Genomic DNA, 21360 nt, shown 5'->3' on the forward strand with positions numbered 1-21360 from the left:
AAGTCCTTTGCTGCGTGCCCAGTTTCTACAAAACAGTGTTTAAAATATCAGTACCAAGTATTTTCAAACCACTCTCATTATCCTCAGAATTTACAGGAATTCAAAGAGGAAACAAAGCTTAAACTGTCCCATAAGTGTAGAGAAGGGGACTGCTCTGGGATTGTGGAAATCAAACCAGGTAGTCTCAGTTTAATCTGCTAAACATGTGTGTGACTTCAAAGAGAAGCATTAGGAAAACCTGATCCCCAGCTACCTGCCATACAGCAAGTACTTGCATGTAATGCAGAAAATGGGGACTTCGGCTGTATGGCATCTCCCCAGAGTTGTACTGAACTTTGCTGAAGCATTTGGTCAGTGACACTTGACTTTAGCATGACCAACTCTATCTGATAAAATGCTACTACTGATTAGAAAACCCACAAGATTTGCAAGGTCAGACTCCTATGGTGAAGGTGTAATACACATGCCATTGGTGCTACATCCCTGGAAGCCTGTGAATGGATGTATACAAGGGCACAAAACCACATCCTTGCTGATTGCTAAACAGACAGATGCAAGTCAGTAAATCATTTTAATTTTTGTCATTCTACCTATATGTGACTGTCATCATCTAGTTATAAACTTGGAAAAAAAAAAAACCAAGCATTAGAACAGAAAAGGAATCAATTCAGCAAGAATGACTGCCATACTCAGTAATACAAGCAATACCCATTTTTCCTCTCCATTTCATTCAGAATGACACAGCAATGCAGAGCCTGAGGATAGCTTAATATCTGATGTTTTCCCAAACCCACAAGCAATCCTGACTTAACCCAGTTCTCCACTTCTCCCCTCCCAAAGACTCTGGCAGTTATCCATCACCTTTGGCTTTTTAAAGAAGCAGTTTCAATAAAACGTCTTATAGCTTGTAAGACACTGCTGGATATTTTAGCATGGAAAAAAAAAATCAGTTTAATATTTATCTACTGATTTCTTCTGAATAATAACAAAAAACCCAACATCCCTGCTAAAAAATAGATTTCACCCTGGGAATGTGATAAATTCCTAGTGTTTACAGAGGATAGCAATGTTACAGTGCTCACACTAAAGATTTAACTTGCATATGTAGATATTTTTCCACCATCCTGACTAATCTGTTTTATAAATGTGCTTTGCTCAAAACAATAAACGTACATCTCCTGAACACAGAGAGAGGAGAATTCTCCCATATCCATCTTCCTAGTGTCGAAAGCAGCCCCTAATCTGCTGTGCGGAGGCAGGAGCAGGTGCGGGAGGCAGAGCCGGCAGGGAATACTGCAGGGATGGCTGCAGCACAGCCGCCCCCAACCCTCCCCCCCCCGCCTGCGACGGGATTGGAGCAGCGGCTGAGTCACGGCCCCGCTCCCCAGAGAGGGATTTCTCTGAGCCGAGCTGTGAGCATCAGCTTCGTTTTCAGAGGCCAGCCTCCAGTGTTTCGACGTCTAGATTACGAATGTCTCAGAACACAGCTGTACTACTATTTGAATGGTTAATGCTGCCATTCCCATATTCCAGCCTGATCTAAGACCTTGGCTAAAACAAAATACATTTTCATAAAATGAACTGGTGGAAGCTTTCAGGTCCATTGATCTCATACAAACAGCCAGACTCACTGAAAATACAAAGCATTCGGAACAAATGCACAATATCATGTTAATCAAAATCTTTACCAGCTCTGGAAATTCAGAGAACAGATTGAAACTCTGAACTTTTGATGCTATAATTGCTTGCAACAGAAGCCTGTACTCCCAAAATGTGGCCAGTCTCTTCCAATTGTTTGCTCCAGTGTAAAATTTCAGTCTTTGCTGTCCATCAACTGTCAGAAGGTCAATGTCACCTCTCGTGCAAGGAGTTTCAAATGACAGGGAAATTGAAAGAAAACCACCTCCAAAGGCAAGGATCAGAACTGCAGGAATTCCATCAAATTAAAAAGAAGGTACAATTGGTTTTTCAAAGACAAATCAACAAAATATTCTCCTTGCTATCCAAAGACCTTTACCGTTTCAAGCTGACTCCCATACGGCATTCAAGACTGAAGCCTCGCTATAATTACATCACTGGAAATTCTCTGCTAGTATTGATGTATTTAATTTGAAGTTTGGTAGACTCCAGTGGGGATAAGTATGTTTTGCTACTTCTTGTAGAAGTGTTTGAAAAGCAGCAAACAAAGAGTGGTAAATACTAATTCAATGCAGAAACTGCTGTTCTTGTTAATTTTAAATCCCACTGCTTTGTACAATGTCACTACATCCCACAAATATAACATTTACCAAAAACAAGCTACTACAAGTCAACCTTAGTGCATATACAGCAAGTTAAGGAAGCACTTTAAAAATACTAGTTATTTCATTCTTAGTGTTCTTGATGGAACATTGAACAGGAAATCTGGATCGTGAAATGAACACAGTGCAATTCAGAACTTATATCTTATTTTTGATTACACGTTCTTAATTTTCCTGCATTTCCCAGGATACCATGCACAAATTTACACACCTGAGCTGTGCCCTGCACTGTGCCTGATCACTCTTTACAATGAGGGTGGTAAAATCCTGGCACAGGTTGTCTGGAAAGGGGGTTGTCCAGAAAGGGTGCCCCATCCCTAGAGACATTCCAGGCCAGGCTGCATGTGGTTCTGGGCAACCTGATCTAGTTGAAGATGTTCCTGTTCATTGCAGGGGGGTTGGACTGGATCAGCTTTGATGCTCCCTCCCACCCAAATTATTCTATAATTCCATGATTTCCAGTCCTGCCAATTCTCCATGGCTCCTACTCAGCTTCACTGAACTAATACATGTATGTTCAACTGAGCTGCATTCTTCCCTCTGTACATACATCTTAGGGAAACTTGGCTCCATTACGCAGGTATCTGACTAGGATTTAAGTCCATATGCTTCACTGCATGGAATGTCTCACTCATAGGGCAATTCCTTATTGCTAAGTTTGAAAAAAAAAAAAAAACCAAAGATAAAACCAAAACCACAACCAAAAACTAAACACATCAGGTTCTTCCCCACATGTCATGATCAAGAGCATTCCTGACTTATAAGATGATAAAGAAAACCAAACAAAACCGAAAGGACAATAGTGGTTTACCCGCAATTCCTATCTTTGTTACAAATATGAAGTTGTGCTGCTGGGTCAATATAGATGGTTAACTGTTGCCATTGGTCAGTATCAACCCTGCTCATTCTTGTGGAGCTGAAGTCGTAACTCTAAGCTGTCCCACTCAATTTCATCCTGCTCCTGAATCCTTTTGAGATTTCTAACACTGCCCTACAAATCACTCAAAACCTGGGAACAAGTAACTGGGTCAACAAAGCCCTGCTCTGTTTAAGCGGTGAATAAGCTGTTCTCACTACATCCTCCATCTGCCATCAGGATTTGCTTCAGTATAGGACCTGGAGATCTTAAATGTAAAATATAATAAGCTGCTTATGAGTGTTATTGCTTCAAGCATACAATCATAGAATCCCTTCCCTTTTGGTTGGAAGGGACCTTAAAGCTCATCCAGTTCCAACCCCTGCCACGGGCAGGGACACCTTCCACTGGAGCAGCTTGCTCCAAGCCCCTCTGTCCAACCTGGCCTCGAACACTGCCAGGTATGGGGCAGCCACAGCTTCTCTGGGCACCCTGTGCCAGCGCCTCAGCAGCCTCATAGGGAAGAGCTTCTGCCTAAGAGCTCATCTCAGTCTCCCCTCTCATAGGTTAAAGTTATTCCCCTTGGCCTGTCCCTACAGGCCCTTGTCCAAAGCCCCTCTCCAATGCACATGATTCTGCCCTTAATCACAACCAGAAGTCAGATGAAAAATTTGAGGTTATTAATGTTCATTCCTTCTCCCCAAGTACCTGGCCGTATACTTTAAAACTTGAGTACTTGCTCAGTCTCCTCAAAGGTTGAACTGCTCAAATCCTAAAAATGTACCAAAGAAAAGAGCATGACAAACTGGAAGCAACTGATGCAAATTTCAAAACACTCCTATGAAAATATGGTTTCAATATTCTTCCAATTGTTCTTAGAAGTCACTTGTAAGATAACAGTTCAGAATATTAGATATTCATTTTTTTCTGTATAGTGATATTCAACTACAGGGAACAAACTATAACCAAACTGCTAACTGGTCTGCTTTACTACTGAAGCTACAGGATGCTTGTTAGCACAAGGGAATCAATGTCTAAATTTAAGTACTATACATATTTCCTTAATTTTACTCTTTTTAATCATGAAGATGATCATAGGAAATCTGGCAAGTCATTCTGGCTTTAAGAAGGGAATACAGATTGGGATAAAGGGGAACATGAATTTGAGTTAATAATAGATTCTCATGAATAAATAGTCTAATGAAATAGAAGCGGTGGTACTTTAAACTTGCTTTGATAAATTTTGTTAAAGAGGAAAAGCTGATTTTACATAGACAGCAGGAGCACAAGGACAGAACTTTGAATTATGACAGCCTAAATGTAAGTGACAGTGTAGTTTAAAATTCATGGCAGAAAGATAATCTATTCAGGTACTGAATGTATTTCAACATATCACTGATGCATTCAATATATCAATAACCAGTGATGAGGATTTTAAAATCCATTATTACAGCTTGACAAAGGACAGTTTATTCTACTTCATGAAGCAAATTAGCTCCATGCCCTTTACAAACAGCTGAGTACTTCTAATCAGTGACAGTTGAATGACCAAAGGAAAAAGCCCTTCATAAGAGAGGGAAAGGGATGAGGAAGGGAAAGCAAAACCAAACCCTCAAGAAACAGGTATTAAGGAAAACTGCTCTACTTCAAATGTGCATGTCAAAAGAAATTGAGGGAGCAAAGTGAGCAGAAGAAACAGCTCATGGGGGTTCAAACAGAGTGCTCAAGTTCTATTGCCTTGCATGGCTTTGGTCTAACCATCATTTGTATTCATACTGCTACTTGTAACAGGCTCTTGAAGGTTACAGAAATATGAAAATATGATCCCCATTACTCCAAGAGAAAGAAATTCCAGCAGGGATCCATCAATGGCCAACTAACAAGTGAATTGCAAGTCTCAATCATGTGATAGATGTATTTTTCCAAACAAGTGCTGCTCCTGGAGATGTACAATTTCACACAGTGAAAAAGGTGTAAGTCAAACACATTTATTCCACAAAAATACTGGAGAGGGAAGCTGAACTTTTCATTTTTTCTAAATCAACACCTGCATTAACTGCACTGATACTTTATTTAGGAGTCAGAAAGGTGCTTCTGAGGAAATGTGTTTGAATCCTGGCAATTATTTTATTTGTTGGCAAAAACACACACCCAGTATTTGTTGGCAATCATTTTAAATGCATGCTAAGAATTAGCGCTCTTCCTTCTGTGATCAATTATTGATCTAAATGTCTACACTAAATTTTCCATTAACTTCCAGCTTTTCCATAAGAGGGCTCTAGAAAGATAGGCAGGCAAGCAGGAAAAGAATTTCCCAACAGAAAATTTCCAATGGAATCTGACTTGCAGATTCTTCTCTGTATTCTCTATCCAGCCACTTAGACGTGCTGAATCTGCACCAACGCTCTACAGAATCCTGTGAATTTAGTCTAACGCATTTTTTATCTGCTTGAAAGAGCTTCAGAATATTTCGAGGCATTTACCTTAGTTTCTGGTGACATTAGAAATTTATGACCAGTATGTCATAATTTGTTCCTATTTGAAATAAAAAATGAGAATAAAGTCAAGAATAAACTCCTCACAAAAATCAAGTGATCCCTAAGCAGCGGTTTGAAACAGCTCTGTTCAGAAGTAACAACTAGCACATGGCCACCCTCACCATACTACTGCTCCAAATCTCCACTGCTGCCAGAGGCAGCTCACATGGAAAAGTTACAAGACTAAGTAAACACAGGTATTGCCACTTGGTAACCTCATGCTCAGTGCTCTGGTTTGGGCTTCAACATAAGGCTCAGGTAAGTGGTTCACAAAAAAAGTCAGTGACAGGAAAAACACAGTTCCTTTGATTTTTTTTTTTTCATCCTCTCCAAAGCATTTCAGAAACAGCTGAACCAAACAAAAGTTCTGATACATTCTTACTAAATAAAAAAGTCAACCTTTCAACAGTCCCAGAATTTTTCTGAGTTTTGTCACCACAGTTCAGCTGACTGCAAACTGACCTCAAAATGTAGTTAGCAATATTAGGGGAGACATCTGATAAAGAGAATGGTGAAAGACAGTAACTGCCCATCATATTATCTCAGTTGAATGTGAATTTGAACAGGAAAAAAGACCCAGAACTATTCCATTTGAAGAGAACAAAAGAACCCACATAGGCAGGTCTGTGTACTGGCACCTAGAAAGGAATTTTAAAGTGTATTAAAGATGATTGAATATATCTAATTTTTACTATCTGATCAAAGCTGTTTCTAATCAATTTCTTTTCCATTTCCATACTGTAAGAACTGCCACTAGCCTTACAGTCATGGATTTTACACTGAGTTTTCAGGCAGTGTTTCAAACAAAACAAAGATTTGTTCTCATTATACCTTGGACAGCCCTTTCAGGAAGATATCCCTGCAAAGAGAGGCATACACATGAACACCCCCGCACACACCCCCATATGAAGCCCTCTTGGTGCATAAAATGAAATTCATTTTGTATGCTAACTAGATGATCAGTTACAATACACTATTCAAACAAAGATGCAGCAGAGATGTTGACTTTGATCAACCATGCACTACAAGGAGCTGCTTTTACTGATTAAGATAATTTACTTTGATTAATATATTGCGCATAATCCTATTTTCTACCATAAAAGTTATTTGATGAAGTCCTCAAGCTGAAAATATTCTCTTCTCTTCTTGAGGAGGAGGGTGTCTGGATTTAAAGGGTTTCTAAATCATCTAGCAAAACACTATTCTGAGATGCGGACTAATTTAAAAAATACACAAGTATACTTTCTGTTATTGTAATACTTCATCTACAAATAAAGCTTCCAGGAACCTGATCTGTAAACAGAACTTTCCCTGCATATTTCAGAGTGCAGCAACAACACTGACTTATTAAAACTTTTTTTACTTTCCCAAAGTTTCCTTTTTGCTTCTATTAAATTTTTTTAATAACTTTACCCTATATTCTAGAGCTACTAGTTACGGTAATAGAATCATCACAATGTCTAAGTCCATCCCTGTCCAATCTACAGATTTTAAGACATGACTATCTTTTCAGTGGCCTACCTGGTGTTTACTTTTTCTGGTAGTAAAACAAAACCATACATGGAAACTTCATTACTTTTTGATCTCTTTTTCTTTGTGCAACTTCATTATTTGCAGAAGTGCTCTGACAAACCTGCAAGCAAAATGACCCAGTGCAGAGGTCCTGCCTACCACTAGCTATGGTCAGCTACTGGTCCTCAGTTCAGCATCTGGACAGACTGCTGAACAGTGTCACCTCCCAAGATGTCACTTCACACTTCTTACAATCAGCAACAAGATTGCTCATGTATCACTCTATAACTTCATATGCATGGACATAAATACACTACTATATGAACAATAATCTTATGGTTACAACTGGATACTGATGATGTAAGGTATGATGTTAGAAGAGTATCACAGCTATTCTTAGCAAAGATCCCACTACTGGCAAATACACCAAGGATGGAAATTAAATTCTTTGAGTTCTTCAAATAAGTGAAGAACTGACAGTTTTAGTAAGAAGTTTTTAAAAAATCATTTCACATTTATCACCACCATTGCCTCAGGGAGGAGCTCTATGTACAACCAACAAATTAACATACTTGAAAAGCTATGGCTCTCTTCTAGAATTACAGTTTGACCCTCAAAAATAAACCTTTTCTCACAATTATGTTTGCTTCCTTTCAAACAACCATTTGAAAAATCTACTAACTGGAAACGAGCATTTAAATGAAGTAACATGTGCTTTGAATCCTACAGTCGTGTTTGTTAAAACAGTTACAGGCACAAAGTCTTCATACCATACTGACAGACAGATAACAGTTTGCCATATGTTTTTTCAAAGGCTGAAACCAACACTGGAATTCTGCTCCATGGAAACCCTCATAAACACATTGTTCTAAATCACCCAAAGAAGAAATGACAAATGCTCAGGAAAAAGCCCAGTCATGAGCTACCTCAAGCATAGCAAACTAGAAAATACAGATTTAATTCTGTAGTTTCAACATAAACTCACACAGAGCCTGGATTTCAGAACAACAATACCTGGTGTGCTTAGTTGTTTGTTTTTTTTTTTCCTTAATCAAAAGCTTTCCAGAATACTGCTCTTGAAATATATGGACATTATCACAAAAGCACATTTACAATGCACCTGCAAAAGCAATCACACCATAACATCTCAGTTTACTCTGAAGTAGCATTTTAGTCTGAAGGCTACTTGAGACCTTGTATGTCATCAATACACCACCTAATAGTGAAGGATTTGGGCATCCCAAGTGTATACTGGCAATGGGTTACACTAGTCAGACAAGGAAAAAGAAAACAGAATATAAAACTCCAAGCAACCCTAAAACTTCCATTAGCAGCCTCACTTCTTCGAGAAGACTTTTACCAAACAAAAGCCTAGGCAACCACTGCAAGACTTCATTTAAAAAAGGACTGCTGTAAGATCTTCAGAAACTTGAACACAACACAGGCTGCAGTCTGCTCCTACCCACACACTTCATGAACAAAGACCAATCCAGTGTGAGTTATTTTAACAGAGATAATGTAGACCATAATACACAGTAATTATACTTCATATTAGTGTCTCTTAACTCCTCTAAAGTATTACTACTGCCAAGAAAATTCATCTTGTCTGTTGACTTGCTGGTAGCTCAGACCAGCCATTTCTTCCTCAGTAAGAGGATGACTACACAAAAATCCTACAATATGGGTCCAACTACAAGCCTGTAAGAAGAGCACAGCCTCATACCAAATACTGCATTTGAGGTGCCGTGCCTTCTGTGCTGACAACCCATGTCACCTGTATTCAACATCACCAAGTGGCTTCCCAGTGGCACACTGAAAGAGCCTGCTTTTATTCCCACAGCAACCAGGGCAAGAAAACCGTAACCACAGAAATAGTACTTATTTGGGCAACATTCATCAGTGACAATTCCTAAAAATACTCAATATCCTATTTTATTCTCAAATTTTAGAAGTACTACTATAAACACTATTGTCATTCATTAATACAGAGGGTAGGCAACAATTATGGCAGGCTCAGGAAAATCAGGTTTGGTTATTACTTTGGCTATTGACAAAGGCCTCATGAAATTAACTTTTCCTGATTAAAAGTATTCCTGTATTTTTTACTTACTACAAACAGTAGATGGCTGAGACAACTAAGTACAACAAGATCTGTAGTCACAGCACCTATGTAATTATATTGCCACTCAAAGGAATCAGACTTATGTTTTATGATAAAACCTTTCCATTACCCTTCCAGAATCCCAAATCTGAGATGACAGTTTTTCTAATATTAACCTTTTTTTGGGCCTACAAAGGAATGGGACCTTTGAAAACTTTTAAAGCATGATGAACCATGATAAAATGTGTATATACATAAAAAGGTTTCACTGGAAGTGATCTTCAAAGCAAATAACTCATTGATGCAAACTAAGAGGTAGTCAAATAGGGCTGAATCTTCCTCTTTGGAACCATCCTAGTTTTTTCAAACAAAATGTCAGACTTAAGAGACTATGACTGGTCCCATACTGGAGCTTAACCTACTAAATCTGTGCTATTTCAGTACAATTATAATAAGTTTTTATTCGTAAGAAGTCAGAAGTAATAAGCAAGAAACAAAATTAAAGAGAGCAAAACTTCAGTTAGGTACAGAGATATGTAGACAAAGAAGGTCATGTTGTTACCTTGGTTTTGACCTAGAAATCAGCAACATCTTCCTTCTCTACAGAATTCACTTTAAACTGTAAAACTAAAATAAGAGATATTTTAACTTTTGCCTTTCCCCCCCCCCCAGGCTTGTTTTCATTCCCCATGTACACTCACACACTCACCCTGGTTTCTCTTGTGAGAAGTCAGTATTAATCCACAAAGGATCTTTGCATTTACCACACCAGTGAGAGTGCAGCTCAACAGATTTCAGCCTCTAGAAACCAGGAAATTCAGTAAAAAAAAAAAAGTCAATAGCTCATAACAGGTATCAGATTTGCAAGGTTAAAATGAAGAGATAAAGGCATTTCTTGCACAAGAGAACCACTTCATTTTTAGATATGCATGGAATGAGTATCTAACCTTGCACTCTTGAAATTCCTTTTCTGGAAGTTACTGGAATGCAGATGGTTTTGACTCCTAAAGATGGGGACACAGCCACACACAAATATAACTTCAGTTTTAGCTGTGCCACAAGCTTGCTTTCATTCTTTCCACATTCACCTTCCCAACAAACACTGAAGCAATTCTCTGCAGGAGCTTTACAAGGAGCAGTACTCACTGCTGGTGTTTCAGTTCACCTTCAACTTGAAATTACATAAAACCACACTCCCCTATTCTAATGCCTTTGTAACAGAGAAACACATGCTGCATATGCAAGATAAAGACAAATCAGCTGAAATCAGAAACACAGAAACCTAAAGGTTAGTGTCACAATAAAGGACAATGTATCAGTAGCCTATCAGGGTATCTGCAAGCAAAGCACAGCACCACTCTGGAGGACATAATGCTGCCTTTCCTAAAGAGATAAACCCAAGGTTCCAGCCAGCCTTTGCCATCTCCTTGTGCTGCTGCTGTTCACACCTCCTCAATCCACTAGAAAGTAGAAAAAAAACACATTATATGTTATTTTGTTATTACATTTCTTAATGAGTTTTACAACCTTTCTTCAGTTGGAAAGGTGGAAACAACTTCAACAAATTTTGAAGACTTGTGAGGGAACCGTACCTATTGCACCTCTAAAATTGTCTACATTTTCATCTGGCGACTGTGAGATTCCCTAATGCTTAGTCACTCACAGCTTATTGCTGCTGTGGTTTAGGACAGGAAATTACAGCAATTTTTCTTAAAAGTCATATCCATTTCATTTATTCTATTTCTCTAATAAAGCTATTAAAATATTTTTAATACACTATAATCTATAAATAGGAACATTAACTCTAATAAACCTATTAATTTATATCAAATGATTTTATGTGGGTGCTTTAGAACAGAACTCAGGTATTTAAAAGACTATCTAAGGCTCTGAGATCACATTTGAGTCACTTAAATATACATGTGTTTCAAATCTCAGGTATTTGTTAATAATTCCTACTAGCAATCAGTGTCTGTGATGCATTACAAACACCAACACCTAACTGGGATTACAGAGATCAAATGGTAAATCAAGAAAGGTCAAACATGGTTCAGTCATCACAAAAAGGTAAAAGACATTAAGAGTGCATTTAATGGTTAGACCCAAACTGCCTTCCATAGCAGCTTCTAGCACCTGACCACCTAGGATGGGTTTGCTCTATCTACTTGGCTAGGAGTTGAAAAAAAAAAAAACAACAACAACAAAAAAAACACCTAAAATCTCTGTCAGACACCAAGCCTCCAATGCTGTGGATTTTTAAATGAAAAGAGAGAAGTACATTTATGTCTCCATCTGCACAAGCTGGGACTAAGGCCCTCATTTCCAGAGGGAGAAAAGAACATTTATTCTCCTGCCCCTGTCTTTCAGCCGAGGGGATCACAGTAACTTACAAGAACAGACCAATTCCAAGCAAACACAAGTGTCCAGAGGTGAAAATAATTAAGGGAATATTGTTGATACTCCTCCTCAGCAACAATATTCTGACATCCCATGTGTCTTCAACCTACTTCAACCCCAGATACACAGGAAGAAGAACAAAGATACCTGCAGCACACAATAGAAAGGTTCTCCAAACCCTGAAGTTCGATGTTCTTGAGCAGGGTCTCCAATCCATCAATGAAATGAATCCACAAACATTTGCAACTCAGAAAAGAGCAGAGCACGCATATATACTCTGGCAGTCCTGATCCGCTTGTCACAGTCACAGCACAAGCCCCAGACATCCCACACTCCTGCAGAACACAGGTGCCAAATCATAGATACTGCCAAGGGCTAGCTCTGTTCTGCTTTAGACACTACAGCTCTACAGGAAAACCAGAAACAGCCTCCTTAGATTTAAGACTCAGTATCTCTCAAATCAAACACTCCTTCTACTTTTGCTTGCAAATACAGAAACAAGGATCTGACCTTAATCAACAACATTTTATTAGGAATCAATGTATTTGTCAACAAGAGATCATTAATATTTCTGTTTCAGCCAGGCAGTGACACACAGAGGTGGCGAAAGCAGGTACAGTAAAACTGACAAAGCCCTTGCAGTTTTTGCAAAAGCTTAAACTAGACTACAGTTCATGTTAGCATGAACTCCCACCATTACTTTCCTTCAGCTGACTGTCAAAATGTGTATCAGCTTTCCTCTGAGAAGGCAGATTTTACTCAGCACAGATAAAGCTATTTAATTAGCAAAAGCAGCAGTGTGCTAATGCAAGCATTTTGCATTCCTGACCAAGATACAATGCTGTCCTCCCCCTATAGCATTTTAGGGGTCTTATAACCTCACTGTACATTTTTTCACTCCACAAGGAAGTAGCCTCATCATTGAAAGCACTATCATAATTCCAGGTAACCATTTTTACCTCACAATGTATTGCTTCACTTTTTGTCATTTTCAACATAACTTTTTGCCAATTTCCTCTTTTCAATTCTTTGCACCTTTCCCACCTACTTGTAATTACCCTATGATGATGTGTTCATCCAGCTGAGTCTAGAATCCTTTTTCTGTATCCAAGTCATACATCCTGTGTTTGTCCTTCCCTTCTTCAGCCAGTTTCATAATCAAAAAAAGCATTTTCACTAGTCTCAACACATTTTTAATGCAGACTGCAATACAACTTTTCTGAAAATGTATAAAAACACAAACCATCAGCCTATTTCAATTATATTAAGCCCATATTCCTATAGTTTAGAGCATTCACAGTGGATAGGCTGGCTGAAGAGCTGAAGGTGATAAAATTACATGACACTGCATGAAGACTGCTATGCATGACTAGTGCATGGTACTAGTAAGAGCTGGGCACTAAGAATGCTTACAGTAAAGTCACTAAAAGAATATATTGTTATTCTGAGAATATTTAGCATTAATCTTTTGGAGAAACACGGTTTCAGTAAAAACGCAGACAGTCTTGCAGCATCCTATAGTGGTTACAAAAGGCATCCAATCAAAACAGGTACAGCGCAAAACACAGTAAGTCCTCTCAACATGCTTTCTCAAGACAATTAGTCTAGTAACACAGTTTTTAACAACCTGTTGTTTCATAATGTTCCCTCTCAACAGATTACAATTTGCTACTGACAAATCATTATTAAATTCTGAAGGAATTCTAAGGAGAATTTCTTATTTGAGTCTGAAGTATACAAAGCAATTAATCCTTTTACCTCTCACTTCAGTCTTGTAACTTTGAAATATACTTACCTAAAATCCATTATTTCCTTGCTAACTTTTCTTTTTCCTTTCTATTAAGGCAAGCTTTAGCAGAAAACCTCAGCAAACCTAGTTAACTAAAACATTGGTAAACAGTTAACTAAACATGTTACTATAGGTTTCATTAAGTTTCAGGTAAGTTTCTGAGATAGAGAAGGAAGATTCACTTGGATTCTGTACACAGGGGACAGGGAATGACACCAGATACGATCTGTCCAAATTTGTAGTCACTCCAAGCTGTCCATACACCAAGCTGTCCAAAATAACTTTAGAACTTGTATAGATAGAGTAAAATACAGATGATGAAGAACAAAGCATTTTCCCCTAAAAGCTTTTATCCTTTTGATATATTATATATATATAGTCAAAAAGGATACCTCCATCTGGACTGTGTTTTGTTATTTATACTAATATAGCCAAACATTATCTGACAGAATTGGAGATAAACACAAAAAACTGCAATTTCATCCTAGATCATCTTTACCTACTAGCACACAGTCTGGTGCAGCACTGTGTCAGCTGGACATGATGGAGAACAGATGTGAAATACAACTTGCATGAGACTGCTGCATGCCACACACGCACATTACGTACTTCAGTTAGCTCAGCTGCCTGTCCTTGTGCCCAAGTCCCTGTCCAGCGTGGGCTTCATATTTAAAACATGGGCAAAGAACTATAATAACACACTGATCAATGGGCCATGCTTTTACCCTTTAAAAACGCACATTCAGTTGCTCACACCTGATGAGGAGACAGAATACAAAATAAGTTCTGCAGAAACTTGATTGTTTCACCTGCATGCCCCAGCACATCCTGCCAGGCAGCAAAGCAGTGCTGCTCACACAGCCCCTGCTCATGCCTGCATCCCTCCCTTAATTATGTTTCTATTTTGATTGCAAAAATGGAGAGCCCTTAATGCAGAGTTGAAAGCTGTAACACATGCTGGGAAGTACTGCTGATCTAATTACCTGGTTGCAAGAAACTGTCTAAGCACATACTGTCTTCATGCACAATCTGGTTACCAGCTCCTTCTGAAGCACTGGAACTCATCAGTCCAAAGGCCACAGTTAGAGCTTAGACCATTACACCACCACATTGCCCCTCTTTCTTTTTATTTTTTTTACAGTTCAGATGAAGCTTCTCACAAAGATAATTTTGAAATGCGCTGTTTCCATATGAAGCAAAAAAATAGAAACCAAAGATGTTAATCACTTGCTCTATTTCAGGGGTTTTAAGGAATCTATTGCCTCCTTAAAAGGTCAGTGTTGTACCAAGGGCAAGGTTACTCTTCCCCTGAGTTTTTTGTTGCAAAAGGCACAGCAGTTTTTAATTAAAATTAATAAAAGCAGTTTAGTATATGCCTTCTCTTCCTATATATCAAACACATATTGATAAGATTATTTTTCCTTGCACTCACTGCCTGAGGGCAACTGGCCTTTGGTTGGTCTTCTGAGCTTAGATCTTTCAAAAATCAGACTCCTTATACCTCTGCAACACAGCTGTCCCCTACCTTGCCTTGCTTTCAAGAACTCTACTCATCAGCCCCCCACACTAGTGCCAAGGGATCCTTCCAATCCTCTCCTGCTGCCCACTTGCTACTGGTTCCACATTTGCCCATGCGCAGCATTTCCCTCCCCATCCTACAGCATGGCTTTACACGCTGTAGTAGCAGCAGGGTGCTTGGCAATGCCGGGGGCTGGCAGGAGCACTGCCCTCCCAGACACTGTTATTCCCAGAGGACTGAGAGCACACACAAAGCAGGCATACTCATTTAGGCATTACAAAAATCTAAGCGCACCATCCAAACTGGAGAACTTGCAATCCAAAGACTCCAACTGAACACAATAGAAACTGCAGTTATCAGATCAACATGTTACTAACAAGTAAGATAAATTAGAATTCTGGTTCAACTGGACTTGGGAAATGCTCATTACTAGAACCATCCCACTGAACAGGAAAACTGGGATGTATTTTCATTGCAGCATGCAAGTTGCTTGGTAGTTACCAACCAAAAAAAAAAAAAAAAAAAACAGAAAACAACCACACACACTTTAAATTCAAGCTGGTTTCCACCTTCTGGTAAACTCACAAAAAAAACCCCAACACCTGAACAAAACAAGAAACCCATTCTGCTCAATTCTGTAAGTGTCTGGATCATAAACCAGCATTTTTCTGCACTATGCAAATAGCATTCATATTAAAAACATTTATGATGAGCAATGTTTGCCCATAAATGACTCACTGATTTTACACCAGAAAGTTTGCTCCTCATACAGCATCTGTCCCAGCCATTTAGAAGTTACCTTTTCAGCCCATCACAAGATGACTAACTACTGAGGCAGTAAACATTACAAGAAATGCATAATTCTCTGGGGAAAAAAGGTACTAATATTTATAACAGGATCTGGGCTTAAAAAATACAAGAATAAAACTTTTAAATTTGAGTCTTTTTATAGTTTCATCTTTGCTGCCAACAAGTCACATATTCAAGCTTTAAAGCACAAGAGAAACTAAAAATAATTAATTTTCAATATTGAAACAGCTTTCTAATATTACACATCAGCTTTTAACAAAAGATAATAATCCAGATACCCAGCACTCTGCCACTGATGCATGGTCTCCAATTGCTTGCTAAGCTCTGAACACCAAACAAAATGGTTATTTCCTGAGGAAATCAAATACAGTTGAGAATAAGCGTATCTAGCTGAAAATTTTGGACACAATGCAAGCCAGTAGCCAGGAAAGGTCAGTTAAAAGAAAAGGTTAAGCAAACTACCTAGATTTTAATTTAGTTCTGTCACTAGCTTCTTGAATGACCTTGAAAAAAGGCTTTTACTTCTTAGTTTCCTCCATTTGTAAAGATACCAACAAAGATACCTAAAGCTGTAAAACAATCATTGAAGTCTATTGCACAAAATCATTATTAAATCTAACAAGTGGTTCTTTAGGATTTCCTGCACCCAACAGATCCATGAAACACCCATGAATCAGACCATCTTCCACTCTGGAACTGGATGTGGTAAGTCAGAAGAGGGTTTCTGGACAACATGAAGGTACTGAAAATGTCTGTTCAGCACACAGTTGAGATGAGAAGAATGTGACATTAAAATGTGTAAGGAATAGGCCAGAAAATAAAATTAGCTTTTCCAATGCCTTCATAGTGATTAATAGCACGCTCCATCTGAAGAGCATTTGTGTTACAGGTCACCTCTTCCTTATGGCCGTACTGTGGAATGACAGAAGGTCTCAAAGATAACAGGTGAAAAGGATCGCTAGTTGCATCAAAGGATCATTTGTTGTATGAAGTGTATAACAGAGAGCACCCCATGAGAACCAGAACCAAAGAAAGCCACTCGCATAGATTTGTCTCTGACAGCTGACTACAAGCTTCCACCTCTTTTTATCTGTCACTTGCCACTGAGGCATGTATAAAGCTACCAGCTAGTAGAAAGTCTTTGGTACCAGCGTATTTTGCAGTCCTGCCTTTAGTAGAAGCCCTTAGAGATCCCTCTCATCTACACAGCTGAAAGTTCCAAAAGAACATGTAAGAAAATAATTGTCTTTCGCAGCTCTAGCACATCTTTAGTGCCACTGGAGAAACGAGGATGGTTGAACACAACAACTGCATCTGCTCTCTTTCCTTGAGAGGTCAAATAATATCATGTGGTAAAAACATACAAATTAGTGCAGATAATTCTGTCTGCACTAATCTATCTAATTAATTCTATCCTATGCCATAAAAGTAAAGAAGCTAAGAAGGAAAATGTCAAAGCTCATAATAGGACAAACTTGTTTGGGCAAGAAAATGATGAAAAAAAAGTCACTGAGATCAAGATTAAAAAACGCTATCAACTGAGCCTCTATCTATATGTAGAATTCCATTATGATATTCCATTAGTGACAAAAATTATTTCGGGTTACTAAATCTCAGACTTAAAAGTACAAGTCAACCTCTAACAGGAATAAAATATTTTCCTTCTGCTGCTAAAGGTAAAAGACAGTCCTCTGCTGACAGAAGACTGTGCCTAATGCTTCCTCTGGCCCTTGCTAAAAAAGGGATACTGAATTAGGGGGATTTCAGTGTGATCCTGACTGAAATTCTTTGTTTTCTATTGAAACTGCAAAATCCAAAGGCAATGCGCACATTCTCATTTTAAGACAACCACAATGCAGCTCAAAAATCCAACGAAAAACAACACCCAGCACATGATCTCAGGATTAACGTAAACCAACTGGAATTGTTTCTCAGGAGGCTCTACAAGATTTATCCAGTACTGATTTCCTTGGTACTGACAGGCTTTGGTTAGTGCATCACATGACAGCAGTTCTACATACCTCATCTTGCTAAACCATACGTCAGTGCATCATACCAGGCAGGGCAGCTAACGTGGTGCCATCAGACCTTTCCAATACATCTCCTGCCACTCCAATCTTCCAACATTTCTTTCTCAAATGATCATACATCTTCCATGTTAGCTCATATAGTAAATTCCATGGCAGTTCAGTGCATGGCAGTACAGAAAGCTGTATCTCCAAAGGTATAAAGCAAACTTTTCTGCATGTGTTATCAGAATACACATACATATGCTTTTCAGAAATCATTTTGAAGTCTTTAGTTGCAAAATAATCATCTTTTGGGAGGGGAAAGAGTCAGTACAACAACAAACTGTTCTTTCCAGAGCTATTAGGTATCCATGTCACATACTATGAGAAATAAGGGGGGAAAAAAGAAAACACCCGTTAAAAAAGCAGCAGCACCAGGAGTAAGTAACTTGCATGTATTTGTGTCTGCACCTGGTCTCCCACCTGAAATGCTGTTGGCAGCATTCACCATGCAGAGGTCAAAAAGCTTTGCTACTGCCGACAGGCTAATGTCGAGTGCCTTTACCAAGAACACAAAACATGCTGCATTTACAATACACAGGATGGCTTCAAGCAGCATTGAAAAATGCTACCAGAAACAAACTTTATGAACATGTACAGTTCTTAATTTACCCAGCAGATCTCTGTGCACTGTGAAGTATTAAATAAACAGCTGTATCTGCAAGGCAGTGAGCAGTGTCCATGGATGCATCTCTGTGACGTAGGCACAGAGGCTGTCTTAAGCCAGCCGATACAACCACCTTTTTTCCCCTCATAAAAAGAAAAAAAAAAAAACACAAAACCAAACACAGGGGAAAAAAAAAGGAAAAAAAACCAACACAAAAACCACCCACCACCCACCCAGATAACACTACCTTAACATTAATACAGTATTCCCTATAAAGGCTTACATTTTTGTCTCCCGCATTTTATTGAAGTACCATTTCAAAGCAAATTGTATCAAATCAAACTGCACAAGTCCATCTAGACAGGAAGGCTGTAAATCTAAGGCAATAAAATCACAAACCCACAATCCATTACTGCATGATGTCAGTGGAATAAAACATATTTGGTTTATTATTTTGAGGCGCTATTAAGAGCTGTAATTAGCAACAGCAAGTAAGACGATTCACATCTTAAAGTGAAAACACACGGTATAGGGAAACGAGTGAGCGAGTAGGCGCTCATTCTTCGTGTGCAACACAGCCCCACCAGAGCCAAATGTGAGGAACAGGACTGAAACAGGTGTAACCTCTCCTGAGGGTAGCAGCCAGGCACAGGAAGAAATGAGCTGACATACAAGTTTTATGTTTTTGTAAATCACAGTTTTGATGACGATGGTGGAAGTAAAACATCCCCCACAACACACACACCGACCAAAACCTGCGATGTTAATTAACCTTAACGGCGCTAATTCTCAGGGCTAAGGGGAAACTGAGGGCTGGTCCTCAATATCCTGAAGGACCTTCACCCAGTCACGCATTTTAGACGCTGCAACAGAAGCAGTGGGATCTGCATGAAAACAAGCCCGCTCATCAATATGAATTAACATACGTAACGTTACAACCACACGCAGTTCAACACGGAAATTCGTGCCTAAGACACCTCAATGCTACCTGCGCCTATACGTCAGTTGCTTAACTCCCTAGTGAACACACAGGATATGGGGGTTTGGGGACCGGTGGATATGTTTCATTTAGCGTTCTGACGCTAAAACGTTTTTCTTCCCCAGTCAGGCGCTCCAGCGCTTGCCGGTTTTCGCTCCATCCTCCGGTCGGGAACGCTTCACCTCAACCCCCTGCTGCCGCCTCACCGAGGCCGGGCGGGGAGGTATCGACCGTCACCGGCGGAGAAGGGAGCCCTGGGCCGGCGGGGAGAGGGACCGCAATGCGAGGGAGGGGAAGGACGGGGGAAGGAGGAGGACGCAGCGGGGCATGCCGCGGCGCGGGGGCACCTACCAGTCCGTGTGCGGCTCATCGATGACCAGGAGCAGCTTGAACTTTCTGCCGGTAACCGAGGAGACGGCGGAGGAGGCATCCACCAGCCCTGCCGAGGCCGCCGTCTGCTTCACGGCGTTAGACAGGGAGCTGAAGAAGCTGCTGCCCGTGGACTGCTGCGGCGGCTGCTGCTGCGGCGGCTGCTGGGGGGGCGCCGGCTGCGGCTGCTGCCGGCGCTCGGCGGCCGGGGAGGCAGAAGCAGGGGCCGAAGATGCTGAGGGAGGCGGCGGGGGCGGCTGCTGCGGCTCCGGCCGCTGCAGGTCGGTCATGTAGCCATTGGGCAGGTTGGCGATGAAGCTGCTGTCCGAGAGCCTGCGCCGCAGAAAGTTCATCATTTGGCCGGGCGAGGGGAAAGCGAGGCCGAGGCGAGGAGCGTGCGGAAAGGTCCGCAGCCGGGCTCGGTCACAGCCCCACTGCCGGCCGTGGCGGGAGGCGTTGCCGTCCCCTCACGGCGCGGTCACCGCTGCCTCACGACTGCCTTTAGAGGGCGGCCGCGCGCGCGCCGCGCCGAGAGCGGAGGGGCGAGGGCGGGGCCGAGGGTGGTGCGCGCGCGACGGCGACGGCGGGAGTGGTGGGGGCCTCCGTTGAGCCACAGGTGGCTCCGGTGCCGCAGCGCTGCCTGCACCGCTCCGCACCTCTCCGCACCTCTCCGCACCTCTCCGCACCGCTCTGCACCGAGCGCGCCCGGACAGCGAAGGGGGCGGTGTTGGCGTGAGGGTGACGAGCAAGAAGCTGTTGTGAAGAGCCCAGCGTGGGGCAATCGCTCTGCAGGAACAGCGGTGCCGCGGGGTGCGCTGAAGCTGCCCGCCCTGCCGGTGGTGCGCGTCCGGCCCCACACGTGTCCGTGAAGCCTTTTACAATAACAACCAGTACCGAGCGGAGAGCTCACCAGTGCGATGAAGGCATGTGTAGCACCAGACGATCTTACACTGTCCTGGAGAATTACAGATGCCTTCTCCTACCTTAAAATCTGGGTTTTCTTTAAGAGTAATTTGAAGGCTTCTCCCCTCTTTTTAACATAAAACATACAATTCAGCCTTCATTGTGTGACATACACGTCTGTCCAAGATACACATAGCCACGCATGACTCTGCGGTTGTTCTTCCGAGGCTGTGCTGCATGGAGCACCACACAGCAAGTTCATACAGCAATCTCTGTTAGAGATTTCATAAGCTTTTCCTGATGCTAGCACTTCCACAGTTTACAGTTCACATGTCCCAGGGTAGAACATGCACAGGATTCTTTAATGAATCCCTGAATTCATAAACATTCATGTATTACTTAACTAGATGATCTTAAAGTCCTTTCCAACCCTAACTATTCTATGATTATATCATGACAGAAAATGAAATAAACTACCAGAGCAGATGCCCTTCAAACACCACAGACACCATGGGAACGGCTGTTCTGCCAAGCCATGAGATGGGCCACATTCAGGGTCCACTTTTTGCATTCAGGGCACAGGAAACTGACATGAGTGGAACCTTGCTGGGC

General features: G+C 40.8%; 1 protein-coding gene across 1 annotated transcript in view; it reads right to left on the bottom strand.

Moving 5' to 3' along the window:
• The window catches only part of SYN2 (synapsin II), a 185316-nt gene extending 165090 nt beyond the window's left edge, over positions 1–20226 (bottom strand). The window contains exon 1 of the mRNA XM_005149375.4: positions 19828–20226. Within this exon, the coding sequence (XP_005149432.3) occupies positions 19828–20201 (374 nt within the window). The 5' untranslated portion in view covers positions 20202–20226. The remainder of the gene's footprint in view (positions 1–19827) is intronic.
• Positions 20227–21360: the final 1134 nt, after the last annotated feature.

Source organism: Melopsittacus undulatus, chromosome 9, assembly GCF_012275295.1.
Source record: "Melopsittacus undulatus isolate bMelUnd1 chromosome 9, bMelUnd1.mat.Z, whole genome shotgun sequence".
Lineage (NCBI taxonomy): Eukaryota > Metazoa > Chordata > Aves > Psittaciformes > Psittaculidae > Melopsittacus > Melopsittacus undulatus.